Source organism: Odontesthes bonariensis, chromosome 18 (genome assembly GCF_027942865.1).
Source record: "Odontesthes bonariensis isolate fOdoBon6 chromosome 18, fOdoBon6.hap1, whole genome shotgun sequence".
NCBI lineage: Eukaryota > Metazoa > Chordata > Actinopteri > Atheriniformes > Atherinopsidae > Odontesthes > Odontesthes bonariensis.
The window spans coordinates 11,847,217-11,868,196 of record NC_134523.1 but is presented as its reverse complement, the minus strand read 5'-3'; the positions used below and the strand labels follow the sequence as shown (position 1 = coordinate 11,868,196).

Below are 20,980 nucleotides of genomic sequence, written 5' to 3'. Positions count from 1 at the left end.
GCGGTCAAACAGGCCGCTTTTTAGTAATTTTCCAAAATCTCGACAAGACCTCACAATCAAAACAAATCGACCACGCGTGCTTTTCCTGCAGCAGTGACGTCACGTTGGCCCGCCCCTTCCCCCGCAAGTAAACAGAAAACCGTGAGGAAAGCGCTCGTGTCAGGCGCCGTAACAGCGTTTGATGCAAGAAATACGCCACGAGACACGAACACGGACGTTAATCTGGCGTTTCCTTTGTTTTTTGTAGCCAACTCGAGAGATTTGGGAGCCAGCTGACTCGCGCTGAAGCGATGAAGGGAGAGGCGGAAGTGAAGTCACTTGACAGACCGTCCATGTTATTATTGTTATTTTGGTTAGCCCTGTGATGAGACGGGCTGGGGAGCCGTTGGTCTCCGAGACAGCGACCGTTCACGATACCGCAGGCCGCCCTGGACCGACACCACCCTCACCACCGCCTCCTCACTGACCCGGAGACAGGAGCCTCGCTGGCGGCTGGGGGGAGGAGGAGGAGGGTGTGAAGAGCCCAGCTTCAGCTCGGCTCCTACACTCCGACCGACCAAAAATAAAACGGCGACAAAAGCAATAACGGCATTCGTCAAACGGCTCCGCTGGTCTGTTGCAGGGACGTGCCGCCGCAGACATGAACGGTATCACCAAGGGCCGGTTCGAGGTATGACAGGGAGTGGACCAGCAACGGTTAAACTGTTTGTCTCTAGTAGGGGAGTCGTGGGCTTGTATAAGCAAAGTGTGTGTATGTGTTTGTGTGCGTGGTACGCGGCTCCTAATTTTACATGCAGCCAGGAGCTGAGGCGTTTTGTTGGTCAAGGGTAATCCGAAATCCTGTTGTCCTGCCACACCAATAGACAGCGACAACATGGAGCTCAGGACTGCGGGACAGGGGAGGAGGGCTGTGGCTGAAGATTGTCAATATATCAGGGCCCAGGCTGTCTGCCACAGTCGCCTGAGGTTACAGGCTTCAAGGAAAGTGGCTGCAGATGGAGTGTATGTTGTAGCCCGGGTGCAGTACTGAGATAGTAATCACTTTAGTTAGACTGTGACACCTCTTGTAAGTGACAGGTGCCACGAGGTTTAGTCTCTTACAGGCAGGCCCGTCCTATTTCCAACAAGTTATGACAGTATTGAATGTTGGAGGTATAAATGACCCCCCCGCCCAAGCCTTTCCATATTCCACCATGATAATTTTGCAGCATAGTGGTAACCCCCGCTAGAATATTGTTCCATCATATCATCTATAAGCCCTTTTGTGATAAGACATTTGGAGGGTACAAAACTGACAAAAGAATGTGGTACAAAAAAAAAAAAAAGATAGATCCCAGCTAATGGGCCTGGAAAGATTACAGACTAATGTCGGCCTAAGGCGGGTATATCTGAATCGGCCTGTGTGTCATCTCAGAGGTTTGCAAAGTGACACTTGATTTTAAAAACCATCAACGAAGCCTGGGATCATTTCAGTATAGTTTCATCACATAGTTTGTCCAGCAGAGCGGCTCTAACGGTCATTGTTCCACCAGTAATACCTAAGGTGCGAGCATGTGATCATCGCCTTTGTTGGCAAGATTATTATTTTTTTTAAAAACCTGCAAAGTCAAATTTCAACAAACTTGGTGGAGATTTGGAGCATGGGCGAACTTTGGTCTTGATGGAGGATGCAATCTCAAATGAAATGCATTGCTGGAGGGGGGTTGACAAACAACGACTTCATCATTTTTCCGTCTCAACAAACAGTATTTACAAAAACTTTCTGCCGTTTGAACTTGTACTCCCTGCAAGTTCGTGTTGTATTTAAAGTTAAACTATGGAGCAATGTAAAGCAAACTGTCAAGTAGCCCGAAACGCTCCTTTGGCGGCACCTTTTTGTAAACACGATCATCCTCTGCCACTGGTTGCTTTAAAAAGTACAGTAGCTTAACTTTCAATTCCTGCATCACACCTGTGCCAAAAACACAGTCTGCATTTTGCCGATAGCACTTTCCTACTTTCCTAATTGTCTTCATGCCTTTAATCACCCAGTCCAACTGGTTAACTGGTTACAGGTCCCTCAAGCGGTGAGCATTGTTTATCTGATATGTTATGCTCACATTGCTGATTCTTTAGGGTTTGACTTGATGGTACATGACTTTTCTCAGTCGGGTGCTCACATGCTTAGTGGGAAGGAATCAGAACAGAATGTGTTGGTGGTGCTGATGTGTGTTGTTACCATATCACTGGATTTCTGAACTAAGCTACTTACATGAAAACCACTGTATGGTGGAAAACAAGCTGCATGAGAGAGGTGTTAAGAGGAGTGGAGGGTAGGACTGGTAGACTCAGGTCTTAGATGTTACTCCTGGAATCAGATCCTTGTAGTTGCATAAAAGGTCCGATTCTGTACATTGTTGCTTTGATGTGATGAAGAAACGGATCTGAATGTTGACCCTGTTGCACGCCTTCTAGGAACAGGAGTAAGAATACAGACCGGGGCGCCTTGCTTGGGAATGCTGCTCCAGTATCTGCAGCAGTGGAGATTTTGAGTGTTGATGTCGTCATCGTGTCTGAAATCTTGAACCAGCCACTTGTCTGTATTTTTTCTTGGTACTTGACTTGGAAAATCTAATTTTCTGGCGATTCATCGTACGCGGATCAACTAATGGATTACTTATTATTTCAATAGTAACCTGAAATATTTTCCTCTTTCTCTTGAGCCGTATTAAACTAAATATCCTTGCGCACTGGAGTTGTGTTCAAAGTTCAAACCATGAAACGGAAAGGTTCTTTGCCACTCTTAACTTGATTGGAGACCAATGTTTTTGGCCTGTCTACACGGTGTGTTGTGAATTTGTCTTAGTGAGGACGGGTCAAAGGTGAGAGATGTGTACAGAGGTGGTTTAGAATTAAGTCCTAAATTTAGTGCTAAATCTTAAGTGACCTCTGGCACTTAATCAATATGCTGTTGACAGATCAAGCTCCCTTCCCTCTTTTTGGTGTGTAAAATCCTGACAGGAAGTTTGTAGACCCCTTTCAGTTTTTCCACATTTTGTCATCTCTCAGACTCATCATGAAAGTTATTAATGAATAATGAGTTATTTTCATATTTTGGATTGTTTCTCCAGCAATTTCTTCAAACTAAAAAGTTTACTTTATCTCACTTGCATGCTGTAAGTATTCGGACCCACCCCTAACTTTGTACTCGGTTGAAACACATGTAGCAAAAGCAGCCTCGTGCCTATTGGGAGTAATCCTGCAAGCTTCACACACCTTTCCTCTGGAATTTTCTACCTTTAATTTTGGTGAAAAAGTTTTGGCCCAGCCAGGGTGCTTAAGCACACTTCCCTTTCCAAGGTTTCCCCCAGAGACGTTCGACAGTGGTCCAGACTCTGGTAGCATCACCAAGAAAAACAAGTATTTTCTTGGTGGTTTGGGTCACTTTTGTGCTGAAATTCAAACCTTCACACTCACCTGACATCCTTTGGACTTTGGAAATAGTTTTCACTCAGAATGACTCTATCTTACCTTCCTCTCCTACCTTCTTAGCAGGATGCTGCCATCACCCTGTTTAGCTGAAGAGAAGTTGTTAATGAGGTAAGATTTGGAGCTCGGTTTCCTCCTCACATGTTTGTTGAGAATTGTGGCAAACACCTCGGCCTTTGTTTTTTATGCGATGACAGGATTTAGCTTTTCATGGTTTAGGAGTTGTTTGGGTGCTTTTCGGCAGATTCACAGCAGTTTGTCATGTGCCTTTTCATCAGGGAATGGTTTCTCCCTGGCCTCCCTCTGCCATAAGGGCTTGTTTGGTGGAGTTTGCTGCACTAAAGTTTGTCTTTCTGCGAGGTTCTCTCATTTCCACTTTGGAACTCTCCATGTCGTTGTGGCCAGTTCGGTTTCCTGATTGGCCAGGGCCCTTCATCCCTGATTGCTCAGTTTGGCAGCCAGATCTGAGAAGTCTGTAGACTTACAAACTTCTTCCACTTGCTTTTAGGCAATCTTGGTGCCCACTTGCTTTTAGGCAATCTTGGTGCTTCACAAATGTTCAAATATCCTGTCCAAGTTTGTTCCACTACATAATTCTGTCTCCTCTGGAAAACAACTTTCTCGATGTCATGATCTTGGTTTTCAGTGTGTGCCTTCTTATGTCAAATGTCCAGTGAAAGCACATAGGCACACATGGACTTCAGCCAAATCGCAGAAACATCTCAAGGATGACAGGAAGAATTTAAATGTGCCAAAGCATAGTGTGATAATAAAGGGCCCCAATGCTTATATAAGATGGTATAATGCAGTCCTTCTATCTCTAATGACTAAGATTAAACTAAACACTCCCAAAATGTGTTTTTGCATCGTCATTTTAGAGTATTGTGTGTAGACTGAGGACGAAAAGTTGAATCTATTGTAAGATAACAGCTTCAAAGGGTCTGAAACCCTTACATTTGCACTCTAGAGCGCTGGATCATTAATATGTATTGATATATTTAACTCAGCTGATACAGTTGAGAATGTGATAACCCATTATTAGGTAACACAGATATGTAGGAACCAGTGATGAAAAGTGTTTCAGTGGATACACAAAATGAAGATGTTTTCATCTTCAAAGCCTCTCTGACTTCCTGTTATTACCATGGCATAGATGTTCAAATTCAAACCAGCTTAGTTAATATTTCACTGAACCTTGATTGGACAACTGCCACTCTTTTTTCTTTTTGACCCCACGTCTACCCAATTGGCCTGTTTCTTTCCTCCCCTCCCCTCCCGTCACACTCTTTCAGTTTTAACAGTTACTTTAATGCTCGCTTTTTCAGTTCCCCTCGACTTTAGTGCAATCTCTTTTGTTTGCCTTTTGTCTCCGACTTCCCCTTTGGTCCCATCTTTCCTCTCTGTCGCTGCTTTCTATTTTGAGGAGGTTGCATCTGCTTTCAGAATCGGCCCCTGCTCACCCTGTGCTGTCCCGGCTCTCCCTCTTTTGTGTTTTCACATTTTCTGTTTGCATGTGACACAGCAGGGAGTCCCTCTCATTAGACACCCTTGCTGAGTCTTTTAGGGTACAAGTGTATCACTGGCAGGATGCGTGTGTGCAGAGGCACAGTGAATGTGGGTGTCTGCCGTAATTTATATTCATGGCTGACTACGGCCCACCTGATCGAGAATGTTCTGCCTCTGTTTTTCACTCAGAGAGGTCCGACTTGAATCACCTGCCAGCGTGTAAATGAGCATCTGTGTGTGTGTGTGTTTCACTCAGCAGATGGCCAGACATCCAGCGAGTAGGCTAATTGAGATAAGCATGCCCACAAGCTGACCAGGCTGACAGAATTATAAGCTTGTAAGGAGGGAACACAGAAAGCCAAATGTAGCCATGATGTGTTTATTAGCATAGCTAAGGAAGGGATGGTTTAATCTTCAGCAGCAACTGTGTGGACAGGGCAACTGTCTCTTTCTGTTCAGGTTCGAGCTGCTGAAATCAAATGATATGATTCCCAGGTTGTGGTTTGGCTTTGGTCTTTTTCATTTGGTGATCTTATTTCACGAGATTGTCAAACACAAACCGGCAACGCACACTCATCGATTTTATCTTGTGTCTCGGCAGGTGTTCTCAAACAGTGACGAAGCCCCCATCAACAAGAAGCTCCCCAAAGAGCTTCTTCTCAGGTAGGGTTAATACAAGACATCCTACCCTTGGACGAGAGCTTTGGTCAGGTTTATTCATGAGCTGAATAGGCCATGAACAGAATGTGCAGCCTGAAATGAGCTTTCGTTACTGTATATGTGTGACCTACAGACCAACATTTTGTCCCACAGCAGCTGCACATGCTCCATATATCTGACATCATGTGTGCACTCACCCATGCTTGTCCTCCACACTGATTCATGTGTGCATTTCTGAGTGCGTGTTCACTTGGATCTTGGAAAGGGATGCACCTGCGGGTACCTGCGCTGACGCATGAGGGGTTCGCATCTGTGCTTGAATACTCCAAGTTGGTGTGTGTGTGTTTGTGTGAAACACTCCTGGGCCTATGCAAACTGTATGTCTGTATGTGGGCTATAAATAGCTCGTCTTAGCTGGTGGGGAATTCCGCAGTGCCGTGCTCTTGTGCTGCTCCATCTGCACTCCACAGAGGCGACCAGTGCACCCATTACAACCAGCACGCTTTCACTGGTGGACTGAATAGCCTGCGCTCATTTGCGCTTGCCAGCTACAACACATGACCTGCTGTCACATGTGTCATGATGAGATAGTTGCACAACATCAGCTGTGAGGAAGACTCTTTGTGACGGCAATAAATCTTGTTTTTGAGCTTTTTTATGTGTAACTTTGTTGTTCCTTGCCCTGCGACACTTGAAATAGTTTGGGCACCCCTGGTCAAAAATGACTGTTACAGTGAATAGTTAGGTGAGCATAAGATAAACTCGTGTGAAACCAGTGTGAAGTTCAGGATGAAACTTTTTCTTTTTGGTATTTTTAGCTAGTTGGGTGTATTGTTTTTGTATTTTACATCTACAGTGTGAGAAAGGGAAATGGGTAGCATGCAAAAGTTTGGGTGCCTAAGGAGATTTTTGTTCTCAAGTAATGTTCTCAGACCATAATCGGCTTGTTAGGGCTGTGGCTGGTTCAAGGTCATCGTTATGAAAAGCCATATGTTAGAAATTGTTCATTTTCATATGAACCCTGCCAAAAGTCAGCAGCCATGGGCCTCTTTCCGCTCACTCAGAAATCTAAGGTAATCGCTGCCCACAGAGAAAGAATTGGTTGTCAGAATTGAGCAAAGTGTTTTCAGCTAGCGGTTTCCTCCATTTGTAATGTAATTTAGAAATGGCAGTTAACAGGAACAGTGGAGGTCAAGCAGTGGCCTGCGAGACCAAGCACATTCTCTCAGGTGGCGGTTCATAGGGTTGCTAGAAAAGTACGTCAAAACCCACGTTTGACTGCAAAAGGCCCTGCAGGGAATAATTTGTAAGCTCTGGAGCGTTGTTGCACTGTTCTGCCATACAGCCACACCTGTGCAAAAATAAGCTGCGGTAACGGTCTTAAAAAGTAAGCCCCCGCTACATTCTTACCACAAGATTCAGCAACTGAAAGTCTGAACAAACCTGATGCATTTTGGAAGCCAGTCCCCCTGACTGGGAATAGGTGGAATAGAAATCTGTGGCCGCAATCACTTAGGGCATATCTGGATGAAAAAAAATAAAAATAAAGGTCACATTATTTCTGGAACACCTATCCAACTGTGAATGATGCAGTTGGTTCGATCATGCTTTGGACTTGTTGTCCAGCCTGCTGCCTTGGACTCATTTCACTGGTGGAGAGAGAGAGTAGATTCAATAAGGTACCAGAAATTCTGGATGCAAGTGCCAAACTGTCCTTAGAAAAAGGTGACGATGGAAAGAGGAAGGCCTCTAAAACATGTTAATGATCCAATCCAGACCTCAAAATCCCCAGTCGTCCCTCCCCGACTTAAATATCATTGAAGATTTATGCAATGTCTTTTTAAGAGAGCAGTACATACCATACAGAAGTGGAAGCCTGTTGCAGGAGGAGTGCAACAGGCTTCCAAACAGGAACTAAAAGACTTGTCACTGCTAATACTTCCCAGATAGGGTTTAGTATTGAGTATCTAGCATGCAGCTTGTCCACACTTCTGCTTTGGGTTCTTTGACTTTTCTGTTATTTTGTAAGAGTGAAAGAAAGAAATATTGCTCAAGATATTAAGGAGATTTGTAATCTTTAATGTTGCGCCTTTTGGAGACAGGACATGTTTTAATTCACTTAGCTATTTAAAGTTACATGGATGCTGCTCTATAATCCAATTACACATACTTGTGTAGCCTTTTAGAACACCAACTCAAGAATCACATGTATCAGAAATGTACTTCACCTGCAGTTTTAGATGATAAATGGGACGAGAAATCGAACGTGAATACGAATCCCTCCTCACATTTCCACATACCTTGCTTTTTGTCAAGAAATGATGGATGTTGTATCTCCTCAGGCCTTTAGGCTTTACACAAGAGTTAGAAACTACCGTTAACATTAAATCTGCCGTTTCCCTTCCTTGATCAGTCACTTTGTCAATGAGATTCTAAAAATTCCTCCAATGAATTCCCACATTGCTTGTTTTTGTTCAGCCAACAGTCCAAAACCCAAAGGCAGCGAGATTGGAGAAGCATCAAATCTGCACATTTTAGAAGGCATGGCTGGAGAACATCAGGTTATTTAGCTTGAAAATGGACTTAAATTGGATTATCAAAATAGCTTGTGCTTTTCAGGCGATCATTGAATCAAGAAACAGCTGCAACCCTAAATTGAAACCGTCTGCTAGGATTAGAGGAGAAGCACAGCCTTTGCGTTGAACTGCTTACAGATCAGAAATGTAGCTTTTGTGATGAAGAGTTTGACGTTAAAATGTTTAATTTTAAATGTTTTTTCTATTTTTTTTTTTAATGACTGGAACAGATGTCATTCACGTGTTGTGTTTTGGCAGCAATATTTTCCAATTATTTGTTCATTTGATTCATTCATGTTCTCATTAGCATTCCTGTTTATGTGTGATCTATTGCTGTTAAGCAGCCCGAGTACCTGGCTTGTTTTTGTGCTTGCCTTCCTTTCAGCTGGAGCATCATAAACAGCTGTTATGTAGGCCAGTGCAGCATAGATGTAAACTGTGAAAACTGCCACAATATTGAAGAACCCTGTCTGACTGAGAAGCCTTGGGAGTTCGGAGTGGTTCAGGGTCCCCTTGCATAGAAGCACTGACTCAGCACACTCTCTACCACCACCCAAATTCAAGGCAGAGTTGTTACTATGGCAACCAGACTAGTATTGAAAGCCTGACTTGCTCTTATCTTGCCATGGTAGAGGGGTCAAGGTGTACATTTTCTCTTGTACTCCCTTGAAACCCTGTCTGAAAATAGGCATAATCAGGGAGGATCTGACAGCGCAATTAAAGGCTATTAGCTTTTTTTTCCCCTTCCCTCTGCATGTCTATATAAGCAGCTTCTTGAGTGTAGTGAGGTGACAAACCTATGTTACTCATTATGCTGTTCCTCCTCCTCTCTGTTGTCTTACTCTTCCCCCTTTTGTTCTCTTATGAGAATGAAAATGTCCATGCCAGTTATTTAGATATAGTCTGTATCATGTGATCTGTCTATGGTCGGTGCATTCAGCTTTCAGCTCTCACTCTTTGATTATTAGTTACAAATGTCAGATATGTAAACAGGACTCATAACAGCACTCGTCAAATCAGATTAACTCATTGCTTTCTTGTGAGTATGATTAACTGAATATCTATGTGGTTGGTTAAAGACCTCTGACACACATAATGGAAAGTCTGATTGTATTAGATTAAAACAGACAGTCGCTCAATGATCAGCGTCATGGCCAAATAGCCAGTTATTAGAGGGGAGATCGATGAACGGGCCCTGGTGGTTTGCAGCCGCTCTGAGGCCCGCGTGTGCATATGCCCGTACATTTGTTTGTCTGTGTGAAAGTGCATCTGTGTCACATGTGCTCTTATGTCCTAGGATTGTTACAGCTACCGTATGCAGGACACAAGACTCCAGTATAGATTACACCGACATGTTCTGACATGCCCTGGCCTAACACATCAAAACACACAGCCTTTGTTTGTGTCTATATGAAGGAAACAATGGCCAGCTCCTGTTCCCAAGGGTTAAAAGGACATTCAGACCCCAGCTGCACTCTAAGCTTTGGCACCGTGACAATTCTCTGAATACCTCATTCTCTATAGATCGCCGCTTTAAGTCGGTTTTCGGAGCACGAACGGGCCATTTTATCACGGAGAACCGTGAGGACGTGTATATATTTGGTTTCATGTATGTGTGTGGGTTCATGCGTGTCCTCGTGCGCACGCATAAACTGTTTGTATGTCTGTCCCGGCCTGCTGGTGGACTTGCCTGTCTGAGTGCCAGAGATTACTCATTGGCAGATTAATGGATTGAGCTGACCCAGTAGCATGCTGCATGCCCTTTGTGGCTGACCGGCCCTCAGCTCAAACACTACCCAACTTTGGGTCTCTAATGCTACTATCAAACACACGAGATTGTTCAGCCATAGAAAAAGATATGTGCTCAACAACAAAGAAAATATATTCACTCATTCAGTTTGGTCAGGAACGGAGCTCTTTGTCTGAGAAATGATCATTTATCTGAGACAAACTCATACCCTGTCTTCTCTCTTTCTAGAATATTCTCCTATCTAGATGTGGTTACACTCTGCAGGTGTGCCCAGGTATCCAAGGTAAGTATCTGCCTTTCGAAACTTCCAAACCACCCATGTAGACAAACCCACGAGAACTTCTTGTTTAACATAAGTGGCTTGCTGTAATCCTTAAATCTGCAGTTAAAGTAAAATCACTTTAACATTTCTTAATTCTCTAGAAATGTCTAATATATAGTGCCCTCTGGTGGTTTTGTGCAAGAGGCTTTGCCATAGTGCACTGCAGCTGAAAGCCTTTTTAAAATCTGTGAACAATAACGAGCCCGTGGTGTTGGAAAGTTGAATGCAGGTTGTGGTGGCCGCTTTTCATCCTACACCTCCTGTAAGGGAAAGGTTTATTCTATAGGTATGTGAGAGAGTAAATCATTGTTCCTGCTCTATGTTATGTAACAGCTCAAAATAGTTTTCAAACCATGTTAAATTTGTCTTTTTTTTTTTTTTTTTTTTACCGTAAGATGTTCTCTGTTTGAAAATGATTTAAACATAAAAGTGACAAAAACTAGTGAAACAATCATTTTTAACAGTTGTATTCATTGTTTTGTATTCATTCTTTTACAGAAATCAATCATTAACTAGAATTGCTACCAAGTTTTTTTTGCATATCTGCTCTGGGATTTTTGTTCCATTCCTCCATCACGTTGGTGTTTCTGTCTTTGTGTCGGAGGTCTTCCTTTTAGTTATTCTGGTCTTTAGCTCCTATCTTCCCCATCCCGGGCGGGGGCATCATGCAGTCTGCAGTAACACTTTGACTTGGGAGGCAAATCAACATTTGCGAGTGACCAATCGTCAATGAGGAGGAGTTGTATGAAATAGTTGGAACTCCGTGTGAAAAAGGCTTTATGTTTAATTGCAAAGAAAGGGTATTGATATTGATGGCCATGTTGGTTTTAATAGAAATGTGACCGTTAATGGAAATAGTTTTTAACAACATCTTTAAGATGAAATCTTATAATAATGTTTATGCCAGCCTGTTGGTCAAAAATTCACATGAATAATTTAGGGATTAAATGCATGTAATAAATGTAGGTAACTGTTTTTACTAATTCATCTTTAGTTCAGACTTTAAGGTGTCAGAGGGAAGTGAAAAATGATAATTTCCTAAAGTTTTTTTTCTGACTCCCTGTCTATATTTCCCCCATTTTTTTTGTTTTGTTTACAAAGATACCAAACAGAGAAATGCGGGGGATCCTATACAGTGAGCAGAAACAGAGTGGATATATCATCACCCATTTCTATCTGTACCATGATACAAAATAAACTTTCACCTTCGTCCACCTCTGTCTGAACTTTGTTTCCACAACTTGTGTGTCCCCCTCTCAGGCGTGGAATGTCCTGGCTCTAGATGGCAGCAACTGGCAGAAGATCGACTTGTTCAACTTCCAGACAGACATAGAGGTGAGGAGTGTGTTTATCATGGCAAAGAAGCAATGGGTTAGGGTGGACGTTATCTGTGTGTGAGCCTGCCTGTACGTGCTGCATGTGTGTGAATGTGAGCGCTTGTTCAGTAGCATTATCCAGCCCAAGGCTTAGCGCTGGGTCAGTTGGCTTTGGTGTTGACTGTGACGTCACAACTGATCTGCTGTTCTGTGGCCCAAGTCATGTTAATTTCTTTCTCTGTCCCTGTGTCCTTCAGGGGCGGGTGGTGGAGAACATTTCAAAGCGTTGTGGAGGCTTCCTGAGGCAACTCAGCCTCAGGGGCTGCCTGAGCGTTGGAGATGCCTCCATGAAGTGAGATTCTCACTGTCTCTCTGACACACACTGATGTAACGAGTGTGCTTTGACTTTTACCAAAAGTCATCCTGTTGTTGGTTTGTTTTCTTTCTCTATAGTCTCTGTGTGGTTATGTTTCATGTTAAATCAGCTTGTGCTTCTTCATTCTCAAGGGATTTTGCTACTATTTCTTATTTAATTCCATTTAATCTCAATTTACAATGTGCCCACGAGAAAAAGGGAAAGAAGAATCATGATGACGGAATTTTATTTTTACATGAAATTATTATAACTCTTGATACATGGTTTCATGTAAAGAGTTCCACCTCATCTATAAGCAGCAGATTCAAAAAAGCACAACAAGTCTCTTTTTATACAGCATTATATGCTGTTTTTCAGAGAATGAAAGTTTTGTCATGGGAGCAACAAGTGAAATAGGAAAGTCTCCCAAGGGCCTATAAATAACAATCATAACGGCCTCCTGAGGTTTTTACCTTTTCAATGCAGTACCACTTAGGAAATTTCCGTTCTCTTTCCTCACTGTTCGTGTTTTTCTCAGAACGTTTGCTCAGAACTGCAGAAACATCGAAGTGTTGAACCTGAACGGCTGCACAAAGATCACAGACAGCACCTGCGTCAGTCTCAGCAAGTTCTGCTCCAAGCTCAAACACCTAGATCTCACCTCCTGTGTGTCCATCAGCAACCACTCCCTCAAGGCCCTCAGGTATATTGTTTAACACAACATTAAGCCCTTCTCCCTGTAGCCCTTATACTCTTTAACACTTCTAAGCGCTTCTAAGAAAAACAAATAACGAGTTTCTGTCTTGAAATAACATTTGGTTCACCTGTTGTTTCGTTTTTTAATCTTGACCACGTAATGCTCAGTGACGGCTGCAGAATGCTGGAGACGTTGAACCTGTCATGGTGTGACCAGATCACACGCGATGGCATCGAGGCCCTAGCGAGAGGTTGCATTGGTATACGTGCACTGTTCCTCAGAGGCTGCACACAGGTATGTACTCTGAGTTTTTTAGTGTATATCAGAGCATTGCTATGGCTTATTTATTGGAACTTTAAGAGGGTTTTTGTCCGTTTCAAAGTGCCCCTTATTTCACTGTATGATACATTATTTTTTTTTATCGTTTAGAATTTTCATGAATAACTGAATAAAACCTGTTATCGTCTGGTGTATCAAAACATCTTTCGCTTTTGTGTTGTGTCTTTTGAGTCCTCAAATTGGGCTCACAACATGCTGTAGCTTCAGAAAAATTCCAAACAAATTGTGAAACCGCAGCGAATTCCAAACAAATATCTATAAAGTGCCTTTTGAAATACAAAGACCACTCACTGGACACTCCTCTCCTCTGACAGAAAATTTAGCAGACCTCGCTGGAGTGAACCGTGCCCTTTTCCCACACTTTTTCTTCCAACATAGGAGATTTTCCATCCTTCCCATGGTATTTTAGGCTTGTTACTTGTGTTTAAGTCTTATCAGTTGTTTTTCTTGCAGAGCAGTAGTGGCTTTCTTATTCTGCTGCAACTGCAGGGCCAACATTTTCTTCAGGCTGTGTGCTCATTTGTTTTCTCATCTAAGTTTAGACTGTATTTCATGCTTGGCAAAACAACCACAAAACCCCTATAAATCAGCTTTTGTGGGTTGCGGTGACATGTAAATACTACTGATTATTTCCATCAATGAAAACAACAGAAAAATAAGCTTCAAGATTTTTAGATGCTTGATAATAAGTTACATACATGAATTGTAAATCTGTATCTTGATTGATAAATTTGCACGTTTTCCGTTAACGCAGCTGGATGACGGAGCACTGAAACACCTACAGAAACACTGCCCCGAACTCACCACCATCAACATGCAGTCTTGCACAGTAAGGCAAACATTTTGTGGGTTTTAGGGACAGAGACTGAAAATAACGCACAAGGGTTTGGTCTGTGTGTTTCTGTAATTTGTTTTTGTACGTTTATTGCCACCAGCAAATAACAGATGAAGGCCTGGTCAGTCTGTGCAGAGGATGCCACAAGCTGCAGGTCCTCTGTGTGTCTGGCTGCAGTAACATCACTGATGCCTCTCTCACTGCACTGGGACTTAACTGTCCTCGACTCAAGTAAGAAACACACACACACACACACACACACACACACACACACACACACACACACACACACACATTTCCGCAAAAACTCCTAATGAAAACTGCTCGCTTCTGTATCTGCAAAAATCCACATAGATCTAGACTTTGTAACGGCTGTCATTGGAAGTAAATTAAACTATATCCACCCAATACAGCCTACAGTAACTACTGAAAACTACAGTTTCTATCAATAACACCCTCCTATGACTGACTTGTTATCTTTTGCTAAATACATGAGCCACGATAGTAATGCAGTGATTCCAGCTGCTCACTGCTCCAAGTGGCCTTCACAAGTGTTGTGTTACTATGTTCCAAGGATCCTTGAAGCTGCACGATGCTCCCATGTCACAGACGCTGGGTTCACTGTGCTTGCCAGAGTAAGTTTAATACTGCTTTCTGTTTCCTGTGTCCTTACCTGTGTACCTTTGGTGAGGACAACGATCCATTCCACATCACTATGTCTGAATTGAATCAAAAGCCCTTCTCATGAAACCATCTATTTATCTTCACAGAATTGCCATGAGCTTGAAAAAATGGATTTAGAAGAATGTATTTTGGTAAGAGAATTTGTGGTCTCCCTGTTTCCACCCAAGACCATTTTGTGGTGTTTATTTATGATGGATCTGGAATTATTTGGGGATTTTATCTGTTTGTCTGGGAAGAGGTTGGACTCTAGGAAGAGGACAGATGTGATTGTGTGCTTCAGGGTGTATTTCCCCTGTCAGGAGGGGGAGTGAGTACTCAAGTTAGGTCGTACTTGGATCTCTTTTGGCAGAAAGTAGAGAAGAGGACAGGGAAGAAGTGTCAGAGATGGTCAGTCAGATTCATAGGCCACATGATGTAAAACACTTGAGAACTGAGCCTTTCAGGCATCCCTAGACATTTGAGAACAGTTTGATAATCAAGCTTGTCCTCTCCTTAGGTGACAGATAACACCCTGGTTCAACTGTCAATCCACTGCCCACGTCTGCAAGCACTGGTAAACATTACACCTGCAGGTCTTGTTTCCATGCCAGGATCTTTCTCAGCCTGGCTGTACGTTCATGTGTTGCCAAAGCCATTTATCTTATGTGTCTCCAACTCTGTCCCCTGTGGCCCGGGTAGTCCTTGTCCCACTGTGAGCTGATCACAGATGATGGCATCAGAGCTCTGAGCAGCAGCACCTGTGGCCAGGAGCGCCTCACAGTGGTTGAACTGGACAACTGTCCCCTTATAACTGATGTGACCCTCGAGCACCTGAAGAGCTGCCATCGTCTGGAGCGCATCGAGCTCTACGATTGTCAACAAGTCACCAGAGCTGGCATCAAACGCATCAGGGTTAGCAGACACATTGAAAAAATATGCATAAAGTACCCTTGTTTTTTTGTCTGTGTTTTTTAAAACCACCTTTGTTTTGTTTTCATAGAAAAATCCAAAAGTTTCTACCTACTTTACAGAGTTAAATGAGAAGATAAAAACAGCTCTCGTACCTAATGTGTCGTAAACTTTAAACATTTATCTTTCGACATACAGTTATAGTTTGCATACTCTCATCATGGACATGAATGCAGTGACAAAATTAAGTGTTCCATTATTTCTTTTCTTTTTCTATGGAAGAAATATTCTTCATCATACAACTTTATAGAGAAAAGGCTGTGCACAACTTTTGTTTTATTGTGCTTTCGTCTGAATCGGGTCAAAATGATGCGTACAGGTTCAGAACTGTAAATACAGCACACCTGATATATTGTGCAGTTTCCCTTAGCAAGTTGCACACACACCAGAGGCATTTGGAACATACCCAGGTAAAAAAAGAAGTTTGACCACTTTTCAATTCAAATAGATTTGTTAGGTCTCAGGATTAAACTAGACTTTTGGGCACATTTGGACTAGGGTTTGGATTATTTTAAATCACGGCGATCCTGAGCCTTTGCAGGTCTTGGGATGTTCTTCACCTTCACCTTCATCTTACCAAGGTGGCTCCCATTAACTTGTACTAGTTTAAAAATGACTCCAACAAACATTCCTGACTTTTATAGATCTAGGCAAGGCAAGGCAATTTTATTTATAGAGCACAATTCATACACAGGGCAATTCAAAGTGCTTAACAGCTACATAAAATCACAAGAAGGCAATAAAACCATTAAAAAAGAATAAAAAAAATAAAAGAAAGAAATTAAAAAAGAAAGAAATTTAAAACCCATTAAAATAATCATTAAGTAATTAAAAAGTGCAGATAAAATACTTTCAGGTGTCATATGCACAGCTAAATAGAACTGTTTTCAGCCTGGATTTAAACATTGTCAGAGTTGAGGCCTGTCTCACATCTTCTGGAAGACTGTTCCAGATTTTAGGGGCATAAAACTGAAACGCAGCCTCACCTTGTTTAGTCCTGACTCTGGGCACCAGCAGGAGACCCCTCCCTGAGGTTCTCAGAGCCCGAGTTGGTTCATATGGCTCTAACATGTCAGAGATGTACTTTGGCGCTTGACCGTGAAGAGACTTGTACACAAGCAGAGCTGTTTTAAAGTCTATTCTCTGAGCGACAGGAAGCCAGTGCAGAGACCTGAGCACTGGACTAATATGGTCGTATTTCCTGGTTCTAGTCAGGACTCGAGCAGCAGCGTTCTGGATGTACTGCAGCTGTCTTACAGCCCGTTTAGAGCCCAGTGAGCAGGCCGTTATAGTAGTCTAACCTGCTGGAGACAAACGCATGGATCAGTCTCTCTAAGTCTGGTTTAGACACTATTCCTTTGATTCTGGCAATGTTTTTTAGATGGTAAAAAGCTGCTGATGTTACAGATTTAATGTGGCTGTTAAAGTTCAGGTCTGAGTCCAATATTACCCCGAGATTTCTAACTTGATAGTTAGGTTTTAGAGAGAGAGTCTCAAGGTGACTGATAACACTTTCTCTTTGTTTCTGTGGGCCACAGACAATGATTTCAGTTTTGTCTGAGTTTAGCTGGAGAAAATTGTTTTGCATCCACACACTGATCTGTTTGATGCAGCGACACAGTGTATCTACAGGCCCGTGTTCTCCTGCCGTCAGTGACACGTAGATCTGAGTGTCATCTGCATAATTGTGGTAGGACACATTATAGCTGCGTATTAGCTGGCCTAATGGAAGCATATACAGATTGAACAATACGGGTCCCAGGATTGACCCCTGGGGAACCCCACAGGTCATAGCCATTTGGTCTGACACACAGTTACCAATTTCAACAAAATATTTCCTGTCCTCCAGATAGGACTTGAACCAGTTTAAAGCACGACCAGAGATTCCCACCCAGTCTTCTAACCTCTGTAATAAGATCGCATGGTCAACTGTGTGAAAGGCAGCACTCAGGTCCAGCAGAACTAAGACTGTGACTTTACTTGCATCTGTGTTCAGGCGGATGTCATTTGTCACCTTGATCAGAGCTGTCTCAGTGCTGTGGTGGGGCCTAAAGCCTGATTGGAAAGTATCAAAAGCATTGTTAGACAGGAGAAAGTCACTAAGCTGTTGGTATACAACTTTTTCTAGGACTTTGCCTAAGAATGGCAGATTTGATATGGGCCGGTAGTTGTTCAGTACTGTAGCATCAAGATTGCTCTTCTTTAGAAGAGGCTTAATGACAGCAGTTTTTAAGGCATTTGGAAATGTTCCAGTCTGGAGTGAGATGTTGACTAGATGAGCAAGTTGTGGTAACAAACTGCTCAGCACAGACTTTAGGAATCTAGTGGGCAACTCATCAAGGCAGCACGTTGATGAACTCAGACTGCAGATGGTCTCTTTGACTGTTTTGTCAGTAACAGATGTGAAATGTGTCAGCTCTAGGTGTCTAGCTGGCTGCAGAGTAGTTATTTGTGTTGTGGATCTATGATCCTCCGTAATCACTGAGCACCTTGAACCTTCTTATTTTACTACGTTGGTCAGTCCAGTGAATGCCATCAAACAAACCGTTATGGCACAGAGAATCTACCAGCTGCACTCGATCATTATCACAAAGGTATTTTCAGCTCTACTTATTCAATAATCCCAGTCAGCACATCTATCTTTTTGATGATATGAACAATTGTCATTCTGTCTTTTTTTTCCTCTGGAAAATCCACAATGAATTAAAACTGACAGAACAGTATTTTCATTAATTCGTTTTCTTTATCCCAGTTAGGGTCAAACGGGCAGTTGCTGACTTAACCCAGCACCCAGTGGGCAAGAGGTAGGGTATATCCTGGGAAGGTTGCCAGTCCACTTAGAATAGACATTTAACCTAACATGTGTGTCTTTGGACTTTGGGAGGGAGCTGGAGTACCCAGAGAAAACCGTGGGGAGAATGTACAAACTCCACAGAAAGGCTCCATCCAAGATTTGAACCAGGAGTTAACAGTGCAGCCCACAAAAATGGGATTCATTCTATCCCAGTAAAACAGCAATTCAAATGCATTATTGAAACCATTTTTAGAAACATAACATTCATGTCCTCTATGAGTGTATATAAACCTCTGTCTACAACTGTGTCAGCAAATATACTCTGTTTTGATTCCCAAATATTTTCACAGAGAAGCATCCTGATTGTGTTGGCTTTTAAAAAAAAAAAAAAAAGAAAAAAAAAAAGAAAATGTATTCTTTCATGTCCTTTTATTATTTCATTTCTTCCCCACACAGGCCCACCTACCCGAGATCAAGGTCCATGCCTACTTTGCTCCAGTAACACCCCCTCCGTCTGTACATGGAGGTGGCCAGCGTCTGTGCCGCTGCTGCATCATCCTCTGACAGTGGAGGGCCAGGGGGGGCCACCTCTGTCTACAGGTCCTGCTGCTCTAATACGGGCTGATAAGGGGTTTGGGTGAGGGCTAGGGTAGGTGGCGTAGGGGAGAGGAGGGGCTGGACCCACTCACTGCTCCTGATCACTGATCATTACACAGACTGATCGCCACTGATCCCTGATCAGTTGAAACCGCCCCTTCTCTCTCCTCTTGCTCACCACTCAGCACTGCAGCAGCCGGGGGTTAACGGCGTGGAGGGGTTGGAGGAAAGAGACATGAATGGATGGACTTTTCTCTCTTTTTCTCTCTCTGCCTCATTCTCTCTTTCTTCCTCTAAAAACAAAACTCCATACTGCTCTGTGGTCCCTGACTCCCCACCTTTGGGTGTAAAGGACTGCATCTAGATGGCTGCAGATGGACGTTCTGGACAGTGGAACTTAAATGCATCATGTTTAAAGAAATAAAAAAGAAAAGAAATGATGATATTGTCATCTTGGACAACAATTCACTCTCTGTGGAGTATCATGTCAACCAATCACATGACATCTCTATGTGACCATCCTGTGATTCATTCTGCTTTGACCAATAGACGACCAGCATGGTGGGAAATGAGAGCTGGGCTGTTGGTGTAATACAGATATTCAATGAAGCTTTGGCACAGCCAGCTCAGTTCTGCAATGTGGATAAGTTGGGACAAACAAGAAAGTACCAAACAGGACACGTGACATACTTGTGCATCTGACAAACTTCCGTTGAGATTTGGATTCTGTTTGTACAGAAAATGTTTTGCAACAGACAAAAAAAAAACACTTACAGCAACTCACTCAGAAATTGGAAACCCAACAAAAAAAACTTTTTTTTTTCCTGTTTCCAGTGCTTATTGTAATTGTCCATGCCTGTCTATTCAGAGGGGGGGGTGTATGCTTGTCTTTCTTTTTTGAATTGTAAAAGAAAAACAGCTGCTGTTCAGGACCTATGGTTTAGACCCAGAGTGTTAAAAACATTGTATGCTGCTGGGATTAGTGGCCTCTCTTGTTAAATGTCTGGTTATGTTGGTATTATAGGCCCTGATCCAATCCTGTCAGTAGCCCTGTAAACTGTCCCTTGCTTGACCACTTAAGCATTTGTTTACAACACAGATTAGGTTAGCACTACAGACTAACCTGTTTACATCAGTAGGTTTCCAGTTCTCCTACTACTCAGTTAGTTTGAATAGTTTGCAGCACTGAAGAAACGTGGCATACCCACTGCTTTTAAGTGGACTGTGACGTCCATTATTCAGAGTAATTGCTGTGTGTATCAATCAGGGCAAGAGCCAGTGTAACTTTGCACCTGAAGTGAAATGAAAATTTCCAAAAAGCCAGGTAATAAGTAAGACTGTATGCAAAAGCACCTCACGTTTTTGACAATCATGTGTATTTGAAAGTTTATTTAGTATAGTTTTGTCTTAATTGTCAATTTACTTGTGCAGGATATTATTAATTGGCTGGTATCTTTTTACTCCAATAGCTTAAGACTCCGAGCAGCACAGGCAAGCATTTTATACAGATCTGGCAGTCAAATTTTGGCCAATCAAATTAACTTATTTGATCCTTAACTTCCCTCTTATCACTACAGAACATACGGCAACTAGGAAAGTGATATGTAGTGATTGTAAAGCCCCTGAACCAGCAGTTTAATTCGTTTGATACTCCTTGAAATCAACTGGGTTCCATCGTTATCTGTGTCATCAAATAGCATGTTTACACAAGTTCCCCTGGATAAGAATACCGCCACTTCAAGAGCTAGAATATAACTATACACAATAAGTTTTTAATATGCCAATAGAAAAAAGACGGGCAAATGCTATATAGTGCCAAGTGCTTAATGACAGGGGAGACTGGCAGGACAATGGATAGGACTTAATGAAAAGAGAGCAGAAAGATTAGGAAAGACTCAGAGGGACTCGTGGATACATAGCTGACTTGACTGGCTGTGATACAAATGTCCTCTGACAGCTGTTTTAACAGTTTTATGTTTCAGAAAATAAAGAAATACATGAAAAAAATAAACAAATGAATAAATAAAGATGACTAATCGTAAATGTGTTTTGTGTCTAAAGTGTGAGATTCTGTTTCCTGTTACTTAGGGTCTGTTTCATAGTAAACTGCGGCAAATTTAAATCAGGCTTTGC

The 20,980-nt window shown here is 42.5% G+C and overlaps 1 protein-coding gene across 1 annotated transcript; it reads left to right on the top strand.

The window, feature by feature from the left end:
• The first annotated feature begins 22 nt into the window (after positions 1-22).
• Positions 23-20,894, top strand: fbxl2 (F-box and leucine-rich repeat protein 2). The gene is made up of 14 exons (XM_075449399.1): positions 23-670; positions 5,576-5,637; positions 10,189-10,243; positions 11,543-11,617; positions 11,856-11,950; positions 12,492-12,656; positions 12,818-12,944; positions 13,744-13,818; positions 13,925-14,055; positions 14,399-14,459; positions 14,595-14,639; positions 15,005-15,061; positions 15,187-15,399; positions 18,707-20,894. The coding sequence occupies exons 1-14, from the start codon at positions 641-643 to the stop codon at positions 18,812-18,814; spliced, it is 1,299 nt and encodes a 432-aa protein (XP_075305514.1). The 5' UTR covers positions 23-640; the 3' UTR covers positions 18,815-20,894.
• Positions 20,895-20,980: the final 86 nt, after the last annotated feature.

Excerpts from the sequence above, each read along its gene's own strand:
- fbxl2 (XM_075449399.1), top strand. The coding sequence starts at position 641 with ATGAACGGTATCACCAAGGGCCGGTTCGAG. Across the intron at positions 5,638-10,188 it reads CCCAAAGAGCTTCTTCTCAG|AATATTCTCCTATCTAGATG; the intron begins GTAGGGTTAATA and ends CTCTCTTTCTAG. Across the intron at positions 12,945-13,743 it reads TCCTCAGAGGCTGCACACAG|CTGGATGACGGAGCACTGAA; the intron begins GTATGTACTCTG and ends CCGTTAACGCAG.